The following is a 15,375-nucleotide window of genomic DNA, read 5'->3' on the forward strand; positions in this document are numbered from 1 at the left end:
TGAAAAGTGCTTTTAACCAATAACATTAAGTCCAGGACCAAAATTTGTTTTTACAGCTGCCATTAATAATGAAAACGACTCTAATCAGATACGAAGACGCAGTACAAAAGAAAGGAGATGCTATTCAGGCTCTTATCGTAGACAAAAATATGAAGATAAGTTGAAGACAGAAAAAGGCATAAAAGAAATTGTAATTAGCCTTCCAAGTGTAAAAATTACATGTTAAGATACCTATAAAGACTATTGCAAAAAACACTGAAAGAACTGGATCATTTTCTTGAATTCTATGGATTCAAGTTTGCGTCTTTCAGATTCCATGATTATCAAGGGTGTCAGAGAACCAATGACGAGACAGCAAATATTCTTATTGACAGTGGTGAGAAAAACAGCAAAAAGAAAAGGAAAAAGGCAAGTTGAAAAAGAACATCAGAAAGATCTGAAAAGAATGAAAAACAAAATATATGCTTTGTCAAGAAGATATCGAGAAAAAGATGCCAAAAGGGAAAAATATTCGTTGTTGGTTACTCGTCAAGTTTAAACAATCTAAAGTCTTATTACTGATAATATTTGGTTGGAATGAAGAAGAAAGATAGTGTTTCCATAAAATAATTCTACTCTAGTACCACCAATACTTTGTACAACAAACTAGTTAACCGACAAAACCAAATACATTATACATTGGTAGATATAAATGAATACCTGACTACCCAATTATGTTTCCATTTGAGTGATTATTCAAATCCATCTTAACTTATTAATCTGGAACAGATTTGCAATAGTTATTGTATTATAATTCTAGAAAGAAAAACACTAGTACTAGCCAATAGAGTCTTAGACTGTAAATCATGTGGAATATTGGCGATGAGACGTTAATGCGAGCAAGAATGCATTTGATATTGCAAATTCTGTTTTCAAAAACAAATAGTGTCAGAAGCTTTTACAAGAAGATTCACTATAGATGAAACTGTTTTTCTCTCAGAGATTTAGGTATTTACATTATAATTGTAAGTTCATAACAAGGTAATTCATAGTATCATAGGAAGTATTAATTTATTATATTTTATCATTCAACCCATCAAAATTTTCCGATATTAAAATAAAACTATCTCAACTTTATGTTCCTCTCATTTCAATTATTTTTACATTTTTCCCAAATATTTGGAAAACACAGCATTAGAAAAAACATTATAGCAGCGTTGTTCACAGTTAGGTGATACGCTCTGTGCTCGTTCATTTAAAGCAGTCAAACGTGGGTTCCTGCAAGACAACTTTTTACAAAGATAATTAGCTCCTCATTCTAAGCTGCTCACTTTATCGCCCTTCTTTATCCTTGGATCCTATATTTTGGCTTCCCATGCCCTACTCTGAATGCAGCATATGTATCTGTTAGAGAATTGGTTGACTGCCTGGTGGCCAACCAAAGCACTATCCCAGATGTCCTGACCGCTCTCTTTCCAATAAACACGCTGTACAATGTCTCGGTATGCATCGAAGACTACAGATGCCCCCTACTATTGAAGATCCTTTGTCTTTCCTTTTGAACTTATTACCTACTTGCAAATCATACTCCTGTTAATCTGTTTCCTCTTAGTTTCTCCGCTGGCCCACCATATATCTGGTTCTTCTGAGCTCGATCACCTTCATCATCAAAAACCGTCTCTATCACCTCCACTCTTTCCCGGAAAATAGCTCTAGGATTGATTACCTTAGAATTCACACCAATGTCTATGACAGGTCTATCCCTTCTTACTCGTTTAATTTCTTTTAACCTTTTTTTGTTTCTTGATCCCAAAGGATGCTTCTTTTCATCCCTTAGGTTTCTTTTTGACCTGACTTGGGTGATTAAGGTGTATTAAGGATACCATGCGCTCATTTAAGTCTTTTTTAAAACACAAAACAATTTTAATCGTATTAAAAAAAATACTTCTTCCTTTCTCCTTTATGCTCAAATAATTTTTTAGTTTTTCCCTTTATTGATCTAGCGCGGGTAATTCAATGTATTCTAGATACCATGTGCCCCTTTTGTCTTTTTTAATTTTTAAGTAAAAAGTTGATTAATTGTGTTAGAAAAAGAACGGAATAAAAAACCAAAAAAAAAAAAAAAAAAGACGGACCCTTATTGGATACAAAAATTTTTTGTAATTTTTTTTCTTTGTTTCAGTGAAAAGATCAACCTCAATGCCACTTATCGTGCTAACAGGATACCCTTCTAGTGGAAAAACCCAAAGAACCAACGAAATTAAAGAGTATTTGAGCAAAAGACTGGCAGAAGAAAACAAATCTCTTCGAATTCACATTATAAATGATGAGAGTCTTCATGTTTCTAAAGACGCTTACAAAGGTAAATAAAAAGAAGCTAGATGCTAAACACTAAATGCTTTTTTAGATGCTAGGGAAGAAAAAAAGTCTAGAGGGGCTATGCTATCAGCAGTAGAAAGATTGCTATCCAAAGATGACATTGTGATTGCAGATGGATTAAATTATATAAAAGGATTTAGATATCAGCTTTACTGTATAGCACGAGCGATTGGTACCCCACACTGTGTTGTGTATACAGGTATTCCGGTGGAAAAAGCTAAGGAATGGAATACGATTAGAAAAACCAACGGCTACGATGACACAGTGTATTTCCATACTTTTTACATATGTTAGACCATTTATTTACAAAAAGTTTTAGGTTTGATGAACTGGTTTCAAGATATGAGGAACCCGAGGAAAGAAATAGATGGGACTCACCTTTGTTTACTATAATTTATGATGATAAAGAAATACCTGCTGAAAGGCTTTGGGATGCTGTTATTTTGAAGAAACCACCACCCCCAAACAAATCAACAGTCTCTAAACCGGTCTCCTCCACAAACTATGTATATGAATTAGACAAAGCTACTTTAGAAATTATCAACGCATTTGTTGAACAGCAAAAAGAATTTGGTCCAGGAGGCATGCCGATGACAGTACCTCGATCTACGGTTAAAGTTATCAATCCTTCTCGCACTGTGACATTGTCTGAACTAAGACGATTTCGCAAACAGTTTGTCACTTATAACAAGATGAACACAACATTAGATGTAAGTCGTTTGGGAGATGTTTTCGTGGAATATTTAAATACAAATTTGGAATAATATAACAAATTCTCCGTTGCCCTTTGATTAATCAATACTTTTTTTTTTTTAAGTTATTTATTGAAATGCCATCACCTGTCATGTACTATAAAACTTAAAATTTAAAGCATGAATGTAGATTGTTGTATAATCGTTTAAATAATAAAAGAAAAGGTGGAAACAAAGATCAAGAAACAGTTTGAGTACTTTTTGAGACTGATCTTTATTTCAGTTTAAGTTTAAGTAAAAATTATTCTAATTGAAGGCAGGTATTTATATCTTATTGAGTGAGTGGCTTGATATCTTCTATTGTTATCGTTCTTCTAATATTCAGGTACTTTAGAAAGTGTTATCTATAATTATGATTATGAAAACTTTTCATTTGTTCTTTTGTATGTCTGTCATAGATTATCTTTTATTCTGGGAATTCCTCACTGATTTGAATAACGTTATTTTACGCGTTATTTCAATTATGTGAAAGATTAGCAATATTCCTGACATTGGATTGGATTTGGTTATTTTAGTTGATACTTCTTCTTACCAAAGAACTCTCATGAATACAATACATATTCTAAAAGAACATGTTTAATTGGAATTGATTGTATGATCTTATTTAAATAAACTTGTATTTTATTTTATTTTAATTATGATCTTGTATTAAGACTTATATTTATTAATGTCAACTACAATCAGTTACTGTTCTACAACACAATTTTCGCCAAAAATGTAGTACTTGTCTAGCCTTCTTTCAAATCTACCCATTTCTTTCTAGTTTGCTGTAAAATTTTATAATACACTAGTGCATTCCAATAGCTTTTAAAAAATATATAAACCCTTGCCTAATTTGTATCTCTCTATGAATTTCACTTCTTATTTTTACCCTATCCATTTTAACAAAGTACCAGCACTCTATGCCCAAAAAAATCAGCAACGATAAAAGAGAAGCTGTGAAATCTGGAATACGCTCAGGTCGTACGACAATGGATATTTCTAGAACAACAGGAGTCTCTAAATGGACGATCAACAGGATAAGAAAGGAAGAAAAGAACATCAAGGCTCGTAACCGTGGTGGTCGACCGGTCGTAGTCAGAAAAATAACTAATGCAATCATCCGTCTAAAGTTTCGACAAGGACTCTTACGCACAGCTTCTGATGCTCAGCTCTTTTTGAGGTCCTTAGGATACAGTATTAGCAAACGGTCGGTCAGAAGGCTTCTTAGAAAGATAGGCTTCAAGTCTGGAATTAAGAAGTACAAGCCTTTCATCAGCTATACAAACCAGAAAAAGCGATTGAAGTGGTGTCGCGACAAAGCATCATGGACTGTAGAGGACTGGAAGTCTGTGATCTTCAGCGATGAGACCAAAATCAATGTTTGGGGTGCCGATGGTATACGCTACTATTGGAAGCAAGTCGATCAACCTTGGCGATCCTTTCATGTTAATCAAACAATGAAGCATGGCGGCGGATCTGTTATGCTTTGGGGCTGTATTACATCTCGAGGACCAGGATATGCTTGTCGAGTATATGATGGCACAATGAATTCAAAATTATACACCCATATTTTGTCTACTACGTATCAAGAAAGCCTAGCATATTATGGTTTGAAACATTGTGATGTTTTGTTTCAACATGACAATGACCCAAAGCACAAGTCAAGGCATACCACTAACTGGTTATCTGATAATGGGATATCGGTATTAAAAGATTGGCCGCCACAAAGTCCCGATCTAAATCCTATTGAACATGTTTGGCGACAATTAAAGTCAAAGCTGTCTCAATACGATACCACACCAAGAAGCATAGACGATCTCTGGAAAAGAATCGATAAAGAGTGGAACTCTTTTACTGAAAGTGATATGCAGCCATACTATGAAAGCATGCCAAAACGAATTGCTGCTGTTATCAAAAGACGAGGCAATTATACGAACTTTTAGGTTTTAATCACTTTTATGGTTTTTTTTAAAAATATCTATTCTTATAAATAAAAGCTTGTGAAGTGTTTTTAAGTATTTAAAATATGAAAAAGAAGAATTAACGAGACCGAACAATAGTTCTAAAGTCGAATACTTTTATTAAAGAAAGATTCCAAGGCTATTTATATTAGTTGAGCAAGACCTGAGATTAAATGACAAGAGATAGTTACGACCGATATGATTTGACATGTATAAGAAAAATTTTATAAACTGATGTAAATAATCAACTGTTGAGATGAAAGTGAAACTTGGCTGTTCAGGGCAGTTGGCAATTATCAGGATCTATTCTTATTCAAACTCATTTGTAAAGATTTAGCTTAGAATGATAAGACTGTTATCTTATTGACATGTCAAAACATGACAGCTTGGTTCTCCCTCATTTTTGGCAATGCAATGATTAAACTTTGCACAATTTGCAACATTTAGTACGCCTTCCATCTGATATAGTTTCATAGATATTGCAACTGTAATGAGCAAGTAATGGTAGCTTATAGCTGAAAAAAAGTTTTGTGCACCAGTTTTGTCCGCTACTGTATCTTGATTCTCTTCATCAGAACTGTGTCCGGTAGGATCTTGCTGTAAGGTATACAAGGTTGTTTGGATGTTTGCTTCATATGCTCCAATTATTGTATCGTTATTTTCATTATAAATTTCTAATACTCCAAGTTCTTCTCCTGGTTCGATAAAAATGTCGTCTTTGGTACGATTGTATATTCGTAAATCTATAGTCTTCTTATTTATTATACATGCTGATGACTGATCAAAGTATCCTGACGCATGCGTTATACTTGGATGCGTGACATAGAAATCGTATATATTATTCTGTGTATCGTCTTTGGGTTTATCTATGCAGAGGTGCTTTGATGAATTTCCTTGCAGTAAGAATCCTTTAAGTGTTGACTTGATGGAATACATTTCTTGGATATTTGTAATGGTTACTTCTTCGCATGGTTCATCTTCCAAAACTTGTAATGTTTCTTGTTCATAGTCGTTTTCTAAGGTTGTTACTTCCATTTCTAATTCGTCTTCGCTGCTTTCTTCATTATCTTCATCATATTCTTCCTCGTCTGTGTCTGTTTCATCTTCTTCCTCGGATTCATCCTCTTCAAAGTGCACATGCTTGTTCGGGCTTGAATTAGTGTGGCTGATAGGATATCGATAATTTTGATGGAAGGCTTTCATTTTGGGTAAGGAGGTACTTTTGCGGATAAAGTGTATAGGCAATTCTGCTTTCTGGTTTTTATACTTTACTTTTAATGAAGAGCTGCTGAAATCAATTTTGGCTTTTGCACGGTTTAACCAATTACTTCCTAGTATGAGATGCGAAGGGCAGGATGGTAATACTTCGATTGTACAGGGTATGACCATGTCTTCTTTAACTTCAATTGGGACATCGTATATCAAACCGAGAGCAGGTTGCTTTGTACCATTTCCTAATGTGAATATATTTTCGGACGCTGAATCTATTTCTAATCCAAGAGCATCTGCTAAGGCTTTTGACATACATGTCTTTGATGCACCACTATCTACTAGGGCTTTGATATTTTTGTCTCCAATGCTTACAGTAGAATAGGCTGCTGTGGTATTGATTTCTTCATCTTCGATTAGAGCCATTGTTTGTTGAGCTACTTGTTGACTTTGTCTAGGTTTTCTCTTAGGTCGACATTCTTCTACGAGCTTTTTGCGTAATGTTGGGGCTACTGCGATTAATTCTCCAATTTCGATGTCGGCTTTGTGTTTGAATACGTCTTGTACTATGTCATATCTAAGTTCTGGAGTAACTTGTTTGGTTCTAGGCTTCCTAAGCTTTGTCGTGGCTTTGCTTTGTATAGGGAGGTCCGTATCCATAGCGTTGTTGTGAGTTTGCTGTGTTTGCTGTGTTTGTTGTGCTGGAGCAGGATTATTTATTTCCTCAACATGACTTCGTGTTGTCACTCTTTTGGTAATAATAGGTTCTGCTCTTTGTTTTCCTTTATCCTTGGCGGTGGGTCTAGAGTTTGGATAAGGTGTAGCTGCGGCAACGTCAGGGGGTCTTTCTGGTCTGATTGCTGCATATAATTGTTGATGTCTCTTTCTGATGTTCTCTTTATCAGTGATTATTGCGTTGAGTTGGTGTTGTTGTGTATTATTGATGGATTTTGTCTTTTTATGGGTGTTCAGTTGACCATTCTTTTGTTGATCTTCAAAAGCAACTGACCCTATTAGTTTTTTGGCTGATTATTTTGTTGGTTGTTAGATGGGTTACTGGGTAGACTATTTGGCTGCCTTTGATCCTGACTTGCTGGTTGGTCATATGATCTCCTTTGATTTGGCGTGTAATTTCTATTGTTATTAGCGTATTGTCCATTGTTATCGTATCGTCCGTTGGTATCATTATTACCATATCTTCCTGACCTATTATAATTATTGTTAGAACCATTATACCTGCTGTTTCTTATAGATTGCTGTTGATATTGTTGATTGTTAAGCTCTTGGCGTATTGCTTGTTGTATAAGACCAATAAGGTCTTGTTGTTGGTTAGGATTTATATGTTGATATCCGTTATGTTGAGCAGGATGTTTTTGATTACGGTTTCTTGATGTATCCATTGTTGTCAATTGACTTGTACCATGTGTATTGTCATAATAGTGATTACTAGGTTGAGCACTGTTATAATGTATTTGATTATATGCTAGTGCTGGCATGGCATGTTCATTCGTGTCAACTAAGTCAATATTGTGATTGTTTGACAGATGGTTGTGTTGGATGTAACTTTCATTATGATATATCAAAGCTTGATTGGCATTCCTTGGTATGAAGGGATTATCGACTATTGCAATCTTTCGTGGTCTATTGGCGTTCCACCATCCTTCGGCGTGATCGATCCAGTCTTGCATAGTTTTTGAACTACTTTGTATACAAAATTGTTTTATCTCCCTAAGGAGGCCTGCACGGAATCGACTTTCTATAACTGATTCTTGAGTAATGTTGGCAAGGTCTGCTGCTTCTTTTAATCTGGCCAAGAATATTTGTGGGTGTTCTTGTTCACCTTGATACATTTCATTGAATTCTAATTCGTAATTCATTATCAATTCTGGAGTAATGTAATGATTCTTTAGAAGTTCTGTTGCATTGTCATATTTAACATCAGGGACTCGCTTGAGTATCTCTTTTTCGTAATAGACTTTGGCTGCTCCTCGTAACTGTGCTTTGAGGATTGTGAGTTTACGTGGATCTTGAGTGATGTTATTAAGTGCAAAGTATGATTCCAAAATTTCCAAAAAGTGACGGAAGTCTTCTCCTTCGTAACCATGGAAGTCGATCAGTATAGGTCGGTAACTTGAGTTCATGTTGGTATTTGCCAACGCGATTTGTCCTGTAGAGTATGAGGCCATTTTTAAAACTGATATATTTGTTTTTGGTATGTTTTGTATTTCTTGAAGTAGAGTTTTGATAGTTTTCTTGACGATTTGTTTTAATTTGATAGATTTTTCCGAGTGCTTGTTAATAATGTTTGTGATTTGTTGATTTGTTCCCTCGTAGTGACCACCAAATGTAACTTGTCAGTTATACTGTAGTTAGATGTGCTTACGGAGGTAAATTTGGGTGTTTGGTTGTTAAAGTTGAAAGAGTTTTTCTTGAAAGGAGTAAAATTTAAGCAGAAGCTTGTTATATTTGTCGTTGATAGTGACCACCAGATCTTATGTGTAAGATCAATACGATGTTTCTTGAGAAGGTTATGAGATTTAAAGTATATAATAAAAATATCAGGAACTTTATAAGTAAAGATAACCTGTTTATAATATAAGTGATTCTTTATTGGTATGAATAAGATATAGAATATTTGTGTCAAAGAAAATAATTGTTGGGATATTTATACTAGTTGTTGTTGTTCTTTTTTTTTTTTTTTTTTTTTTTTTCTTTTTCTTTTTCTTTTTGAAGTTTCTTTCATTTTTCTATTTTTTTTCATTTTTGAACTTTCTAGTCTTCGCTAGCCTGACTTTGTGTAACGCTTTCATTTTGGTTTTGTGGGTTACAATAGAATAAAAAGATATGACATTTTTCTTTTTGACTTCTTTGTCACAACACAAACATAAAAACGAATTGATTTCTGCCAGACTCGAACTGGCGACCGCCTGTGTGTTAGACAGGCGTGATAACCAACTACACCAAGAAACCCACTTTTCTTTCGCTTTTGGTTAAAAAGGTAAACTTGTTTATTTTTCAAAAAAGCCGCGCACTGCAAATAATGTAGGGGCTTTGACGTAGAATTTTAACAGACCTATCAATCATCAATCCGGAGATTTTATAATTTTTTTATGAGAAACCATTATATCTTGCTGTATTGCACTTTTTTTAATTTTGAAAAAAGATTTAGGTGCGAAAAAAATAAAGAAATTTATTGATATTTTTGTTTTTTTTTGTAGGGTAAGTATTCATAGAGTTATTCATGTTTTAAAAAAGCGTCTTTTTTTTTCAAATGATCTTTTTTTGGAAAGCCTGTTCCCCTCTATCGTTTAAAGACCGATGTCTTCTTTTTTTTTATTTTGCTCAGAAAAATACATATTAGGAAGGCAGTCTGTGGTTTTTAGCTTAGATCATTAGAAATGTGTAACAGAAAGTAACAAAATAGTCGTGTTTGGGAAAAAAAAAGACTTGGTTAAAAAAAAAGACTTGGTAAAAAAAAAAAGACTTGGTAAAAAAAAAGATTTGGTAAAAAAAAGTTTAAGTAAAAAACAGTTTAAGTAAAAAAACAGTTTAAGTAAAAAAAAACAGGGTCTAGCAATAGAAAGTTCATTGTTCAAATGAATACAATAATCTAAGAGCGAATATACTTTATAGAAATGCAAATACTTTTACATTATAAAAAAAGAATACGTGTATATTCTAAAAGAATAAAAAAATAAAGAAGCTCTGCTGACATTTTGTTACAAGGCAGTTATAATTAACAAATACATACAAAACTTTTTGTTTATCAAATAAATATATTGCTTTATTATTTTTTATGACAAATATTGTAAAAGAATATATGCTTTTAAGCTTATACTAGTTTATTACTTACTTTATGTTTGCACATGTGCGTAATTTGCCATTAGCCATTAGCCATTAGCCATTAAAGATGTGGGGCAATGACAACTTTCTTTACCAAAAAGAACTTTTTAGCAACAGGCAACAATATAAGTCTGTTATTCTTATAGTTTCTTTAAGTTGGAAAGAACAACTTTGCTCATGAGGTTCATGTTCGTCATCCGAATGTGTCCCATTAGGAATTTCTAATGTAAAAAAAAAAGGACATTAGTTTTAGTCACTATTTTTTTTTCTTATAAACTTACATTTGGCCAGTGCTTGGTCTTTTCTTTTTATCTTCTTTAATTTTGGCATCTAGCCTATTCCATGAAACAAAACTAGGGAGAAAAAAAAAGTTATTTTACTGCCTTATTTCATTGTTTAAGCACCGACTGTTTTTGCAAATTTAGTATTCCTTTTTTATCAGGCACGTTTTTTTTTCTTCCTTATTTCTTTACAAAATACTAAATTCTTTAAAATGAACAACATGAACAACACCAAAATCGCCTGCACTTGTACCGAATGCAGCATGCATCCCGGTGGATTTAGAAGACTCACCAAAAGAACTGTTCTTAGCCATAAGCGTTTAGACAGAATCAGAGGAAGAGGTTTTAGTTTTATTTTTTTTGTATAAAGGCACTCGTGTTAATGTAAAAAAAAAAAAAAATAGAGTCTGGAAGACAATCAACCGAAGTCATGCAACAATCAGCAGCCATCCATGAAACCGAAAGTGAGCATACCACCTTTGAAGGTATATTTTCAGTCAACAAAGCATTTTATATTAGAAAGATTTTATTTATTGAAGTGTATTTTGCAACTTGTTAGACCACATGAATGTTGATGGAGAGGAGGAATTGAGCCACGAAGATCAGCTCAAGCATCTTTTGGTGCTTTACGTGGTTCTTTTCCAAGCAAAGCACCTCTCTGTGCAAGCTGGTGAAGAGTTATTAGCCTTTCTTTCTTTCTTTGTTCGTGCTCTTGGCCATGGCATGGAGATTCCAACAAAGATCTCCACAGCTCGTGCCATGGTCAACTACTCGTCTGCCAGCAGTGGTGTCTCCCGTTTTCTTGTCTGTTCCCTCTGCAGAAGCGTGTACACCATGGGAAGTTTGCATGCCCGACAATGCTCCTACGTCAGGTTTGCAAACAACCCTCACCGCCAAGAACAACCATGTGGTAATCCTCTTTATGTTGGAAGCACCGTCAAGCCTGCCCTTGAATATCCTTACAACTCAACTTTGGAAACCTTAAAGAAGTTTTTTGCTCGTCCTGCCTTCGAGTTTCAAATTGAGCAGTGGAGAAGTAGATCGGTGGAAGAGGATGTTCTTTACGACATTTATGATGGTAGAGTTTGGGGCCAGCTTGCTGACTCAAATGCTCAGCCATTTGTCAACAAAGAAAGGTCGCTGATGGTGTCGTTGAATGTGGACTGGTTCCAGCCTAGTGACGGTATGCACTACTCTTGTGGTGGTGTATACCTAACTATCAACAATCTCCCTAGAAGTTCGAGGATGAAGACTTCCAACATTATCCTCGTTGGCATGATTCCTGGTCCTGGCGAACCCACGGATGACCAAATTCAAAACTTCTTGCGGCCAATGGTGGATGAGTTGATTGTCCTGTACAATGGTGCGGTTATACCCACCTATCAATGCCCAAATGGTGTGCTTGTTCGTGTTGCTTTAATGTCAGTCAACTGTGACATACCTGCAGCACGTAAAGTAGCCGGGTTTATGGGGCAGTCAGCTCATAAGGCTTGTAACAAATGCTCAACTGTCTTTCCAAGAATCAGTACTGGCGCCAATTCATCCAAGCCTGATTTCTCCAACTTTGATGATGAGCATTGGGTAATGAGGGACAGCACCCAGCAAAGACGAGAGGCGTATGACTGGCTGAACGCGACCCATATCACCCAGCAAAAGGCATTGCAGACAAGTACGGGGAGTAAATGGAGCGAGCTTCATCGACTTTGCTATTTTGATGTGGTAAGATTGACAACTGTGGATCCAATGCACAACTTGTTCCTTGGTACACCAAAGAGGATGATTGAAGTTTGGGAAAGCCGTGGTTTGCTTACAGTAAATGATTTCAAGGCAATGGCTGATGAATCAAATTCAATTCTCATTCCTTCTCAATACTGCAAGATCCCTAGATGTATGTAACAAATATAAAAAACTTTAATTTATGTTCAAGCTAACAATTTTTTTTTTTAAAAAAAAAAGCCAAGGTTGAAAGTTCTTTCAGCAATATGAAATCTGACGAGTGGAGAACGTGGTGTGTTGTGCTTTCGCCTTTTCTCTTGAAACAAAAGCTGACAAGAGAGCACTTCGATGTTTGGATGCAGTATGTTGAAGCTGTGAAGTTGGTCACCGGCCCCTTGATTACAGTTGAAGACATAGAAATGGCGCATTCACTTTTTAAGAATTTTGGCAAGTCATGTGTTCAATTGTATGGAAACTCTATGACAACCCCCAATATGCATATGCACATGCATCTGAAGGAATGCTTTTTGGACTTTGGTCCTTCTTATGCCTTTTGGCTTTATGGTTTCGAACGCCTTAATGGTAATATAAAAAATATTAATATTAATTTCAAGACAGGCTTCGAAACAACCTATGCCATTATGTTTACACAAAATGTTCATACGCAAGACCTCATACATTCATTACATTCATTCATTAACACAAACAACGAAGATATGCTCCTATTGGTGAAATCGATAGAAGAGATAGGCGAGGTTACGAGTGACGAGAGTGGTTTAACGCCATTTGACTACTCTCGTTTCATAGACGGGCCTAGTTTATTCAATTCGACGATCACTGGTAGTGAGCCTCTACCACCATCATCCTTTCCTTTAAAATTCAACAAGAAAACAGAACTTATATGCCATGAGCATTGTGATGCTTTAAAAAATTACTATATGAACACCTATGCACCTATGATAACAAATACATACATTGATACCACCATACACTCATTCAAAAAAATCACTTTGCTTGGACAGCTTTATCAGCCAGCAAGTGCAAATTCATTATCATCATCACCATCATCATTCATTCAGGCCATTGTCGACAATCAACTGCGCATTGGTCAAATATCATATTTTTTTACTCATTCATTTGGTAACAACACTCATTACTTTGCATTTGTCAATTGGTACAGTCATGCGTCCCAACATTTCCCCTCCTTTGATGGTACTGGCATCCAAGTGTGGAAGAACCAGTATGAACCTGTGTCAAGACAAAACATACTTCCGATTCATCGCATTTACAATCCTGTTGCTGTCAAGCCTTACATTGACAATCATATTCTCACTCTCTCTCTTCCAAGAAAGATTTATATGTAGCAAATATGAAAAACAATTCAATCATTTATCATTATTTTTATCATTATCATTATTATTATTTTATATATTTTACTAAAGAATCATTCAATAGACTAGTTTTTTTTTAACAAATGTTTATTCAATTTGATAAGAGGCAACAAAACAAGAAACAAAAAAAAAAGGAAACAAAAAAGCGGATGCCTATGGCATTGGGTTCGCAGCAGCAGAGGAGGAAGGACCAGAAACAGAAGTGGGGAAGCCAAGAGCAGGGGAAGAAAAAGCCCAGGAAGGGTAGTACTCATGATCAAGTTTATCTGGGAACTCCATTTCAACATATTGTACTCTTCTTCTAATTGTTGGTGGAGCTCCCTTTTTCTTTAGTAGTTCTCTGTGCCCTTTCTGGAGCTCTTTGTGGAATTCCACTACCTGTAGGCAATTAAGGTATATTAGAAAATGAGATTTATTGATATGTCATACTTACTCTTTCACTTCTGAATGATGGCCGTTTGACAATAAACGTACGGCCATCTTCATCTTCTGGGCCATTCTCCTCATCAGAGGTCCAATCAACCGTCAAGATCTTTTCGGCAAATGGGAACCGTGCTTGGTATGCAGCTGCGTTAGCGTTGTAAGCAACCCTCCTGTTAAGGAGTTTCTATTATAAAGTATTGATGTAAGTATTATAGGCATTTTATATTACAATTTTTAAATATCAAGTACTTACTGCATTTACGCGGCTGCGGCAGGCTGACGTTGGTGTCGTCACAGCTTTCCCATTTGCCTTATCCACCATGTAATAGAACTTGCTTCTAATCATGGTGAATACTTGCGAATCAGTCAGGCCATTGAAGCGTTGGTGCTTCCTGACTTCATCGCGCAACAGATTTTTTACTTTTCTGTTGGCCTTGTCGGTGATGGACTTGAGTGTATCAAACTTGATGCCACGGCCAACCAAGTATTCACGGTAATGATCAGCTATGTGATCCTATAATGTAAGTAAGAAACAAAGTTATTAAATTGTATTTGCTAATTGATACTTTAATTTTAAACTTACACTACACTGCTTTTTGATCCTGTTGATCTCAGCCACATCAACATACTGCTGCCCTTGCTGTGGCTGTTGAACTGGGTGCTGCTGCTGCTGCTGCTGCAGTTGTTGCTGTTGCCACATTTGAGCAAAAAACTGCATTTGGGCAGCCATCATCTCTGGTGTGAGAGCAGAGGCTGCTCCAACGGCCTCTGCACCAGTATGGCTGCCAAAGCTTGCAACGGAAGCAGACACAGGGACAGGAGCGGACACGGGAACAGGAAAAGGAACAGAAGCAGAAGCAGAAGCGGAAACAGGAGCAGAAGAAAGAGAAGAAGAAGGAACAACAGTGGATGATGATCCAGCAATATTTGAAGAAACTCTTGCCCTTTTGGGGGCATTGCTGGGAACGTTGATGGGAGTGGCGACGCGTCTGGACATTTTTTAAAATAAAGTATAAAGAGGGGAAAAAAAAGAAAAACGTCCTACATTGTTTTTTTTTTATATTCTTTAGTTTAGTTTGTACTCTTTCTTTTTTTTTTTTAAAAAAAAAAACTATTGGGGTTGAAGATGTTAAATTTAAATGAAGAATAAGTCTAACAATATATAAACAAGCTTTTTGAATATTTTAATAGCTGTTCTAATTTCAGAAATGGTGTTAGAATGAGCTTTCATGGTTATTAGATTTGACTGATGCTGAATAGTTGTAACACTAGTAAAATGAGGCTATAAAAAAAGTATTTTTTTTTCCCTTTTTTCTTTTTTTTTTTTTTTTTAAAAAAAAAAACAATCTTCATAAAAGGTAAGTTCTTCATATTATATATACTATATTCCTGCTCTAATGGTGCTTTTACTTTAGTAAAATAATATCGGTTGCTTTCTTGATGTTTGAAATGGTCTTTA

The 15,375-nt window shown here is 35.4% G+C and overlaps 6 protein-coding genes and 1 non-coding gene across 7 annotated transcripts; 3 read left to right on the forward strand and 4 right to left on the reverse strand.

The window, feature by feature from the left end:
- Positions 1–2,178: 2,178 nt before the first annotated feature.
- Positions 2,179–3,220, forward strand: RO3G_09597 (uncharacterized protein; the record flags this gene model as incomplete). Its single annotated transcript, XM_067664182.1, has 4 exons — positions 2,179–2,341; positions 2,519–2,624; positions 2,678–3,068; positions 3,176–3,220. The coding sequence occupies 4 exons, from the start codon at positions 2,179–2,181 to the stop codon at positions 3,218–3,220; spliced, it is 705 nt and encodes a 234-aa protein (XP_067520283.1).
- Positions 3,221–4,081: 861 nt separating this feature from the next.
- RO3G_09598 (uncharacterized protein) lies at positions 4,082–5,035 on the forward strand (the record flags this gene model as incomplete). Its single annotated transcript, XM_067664183.1, has 1 exon — positions 4,082–5,035. The coding sequence occupies one exon, from the start codon at positions 4,082–4,084 to the stop codon at positions 5,033–5,035; it is 954 nt and encodes a 317-aa protein (XP_067520284.1).
- A 378-nt stretch (positions 5,036–5,413) lies between these two features.
- RO3G_09599 (uncharacterized protein) lies at positions 5,414–8,448 on the reverse strand (the record flags this gene model as incomplete). The annotated part of the gene is made up of 2 exons (XM_067664184.1): positions 5,414–7,272; positions 7,455–8,448. The coding sequence occupies 2 exons, from the start codon at positions 8,446–8,448 to the stop codon at positions 5,414–5,416; spliced, it is 2,853 nt and encodes a 950-aa protein (XP_067520285.1).
- Positions 8,449–9,158: 710 nt separating this feature from the next.
- Positions 9,159–9,232, reverse strand: RO3G_19104. Its single transcript has one exon. It is a non-coding gene; the product is annotated as a tRNA-Val (tRNA).
- A 1,084-nt stretch (positions 9,233–10,316) lies between these two features.
- On the reverse strand, positions 10,317–10,700 carry RO3G_09600 (uncharacterized protein; the record flags this gene model as incomplete). Its single annotated transcript, XM_067664185.1, has 3 exons — positions 10,317–10,326; positions 10,387–10,458; positions 10,579–10,700. The coding sequence occupies 3 exons, from the start codon at positions 10,698–10,700 to the stop codon at positions 10,317–10,319; spliced, it is 204 nt and encodes a 67-aa protein (XP_067520286.1).
- A 116-nt stretch (positions 10,701–10,816) lies between these two features.
- On the forward strand, positions 10,817–12,282 carry RO3G_09601 (uncharacterized protein; the record flags this gene model as incomplete). The annotated part of the gene is made up of 2 exons (XM_067664186.1): positions 10,817–10,871; positions 10,946–12,282. The coding sequence occupies 2 exons, from the start codon at positions 10,817–10,819 to the stop codon at positions 12,280–12,282; spliced, it is 1,392 nt and encodes a 463-aa protein (XP_067520287.1).
- A 1,364-nt stretch (positions 12,283–13,646) lies between these two features.
- RO3G_09602 (uncharacterized protein) lies at positions 13,647–14,913 on the reverse strand (the record flags this gene model as incomplete). The annotated part of the gene is made up of 4 exons (XM_067664187.1): positions 13,647–13,871; positions 13,927–14,100; positions 14,170–14,430; positions 14,500–14,913. The coding sequence occupies 4 exons, from the start codon at positions 14,911–14,913 to the stop codon at positions 13,647–13,649; spliced, it is 1,074 nt and encodes a 357-aa protein (XP_067520288.1).
- Between the last annotated feature and the right edge of the window lie 462 nt (positions 14,914–15,375).

The sequence above is a fragment of the Rhizopus delemar genome, genomic scaffold (assembly GCF_000149305.1).
Source record: "Rhizopus delemar RA 99-880 supercont3.7 genomic scaffold, whole genome shotgun sequence".
NCBI classification, from domain to species: domain Eukaryota; kingdom Fungi; phylum Mucoromycota; class Mucoromycetes; order Mucorales; family Rhizopodaceae; genus Rhizopus; species Rhizopus delemar.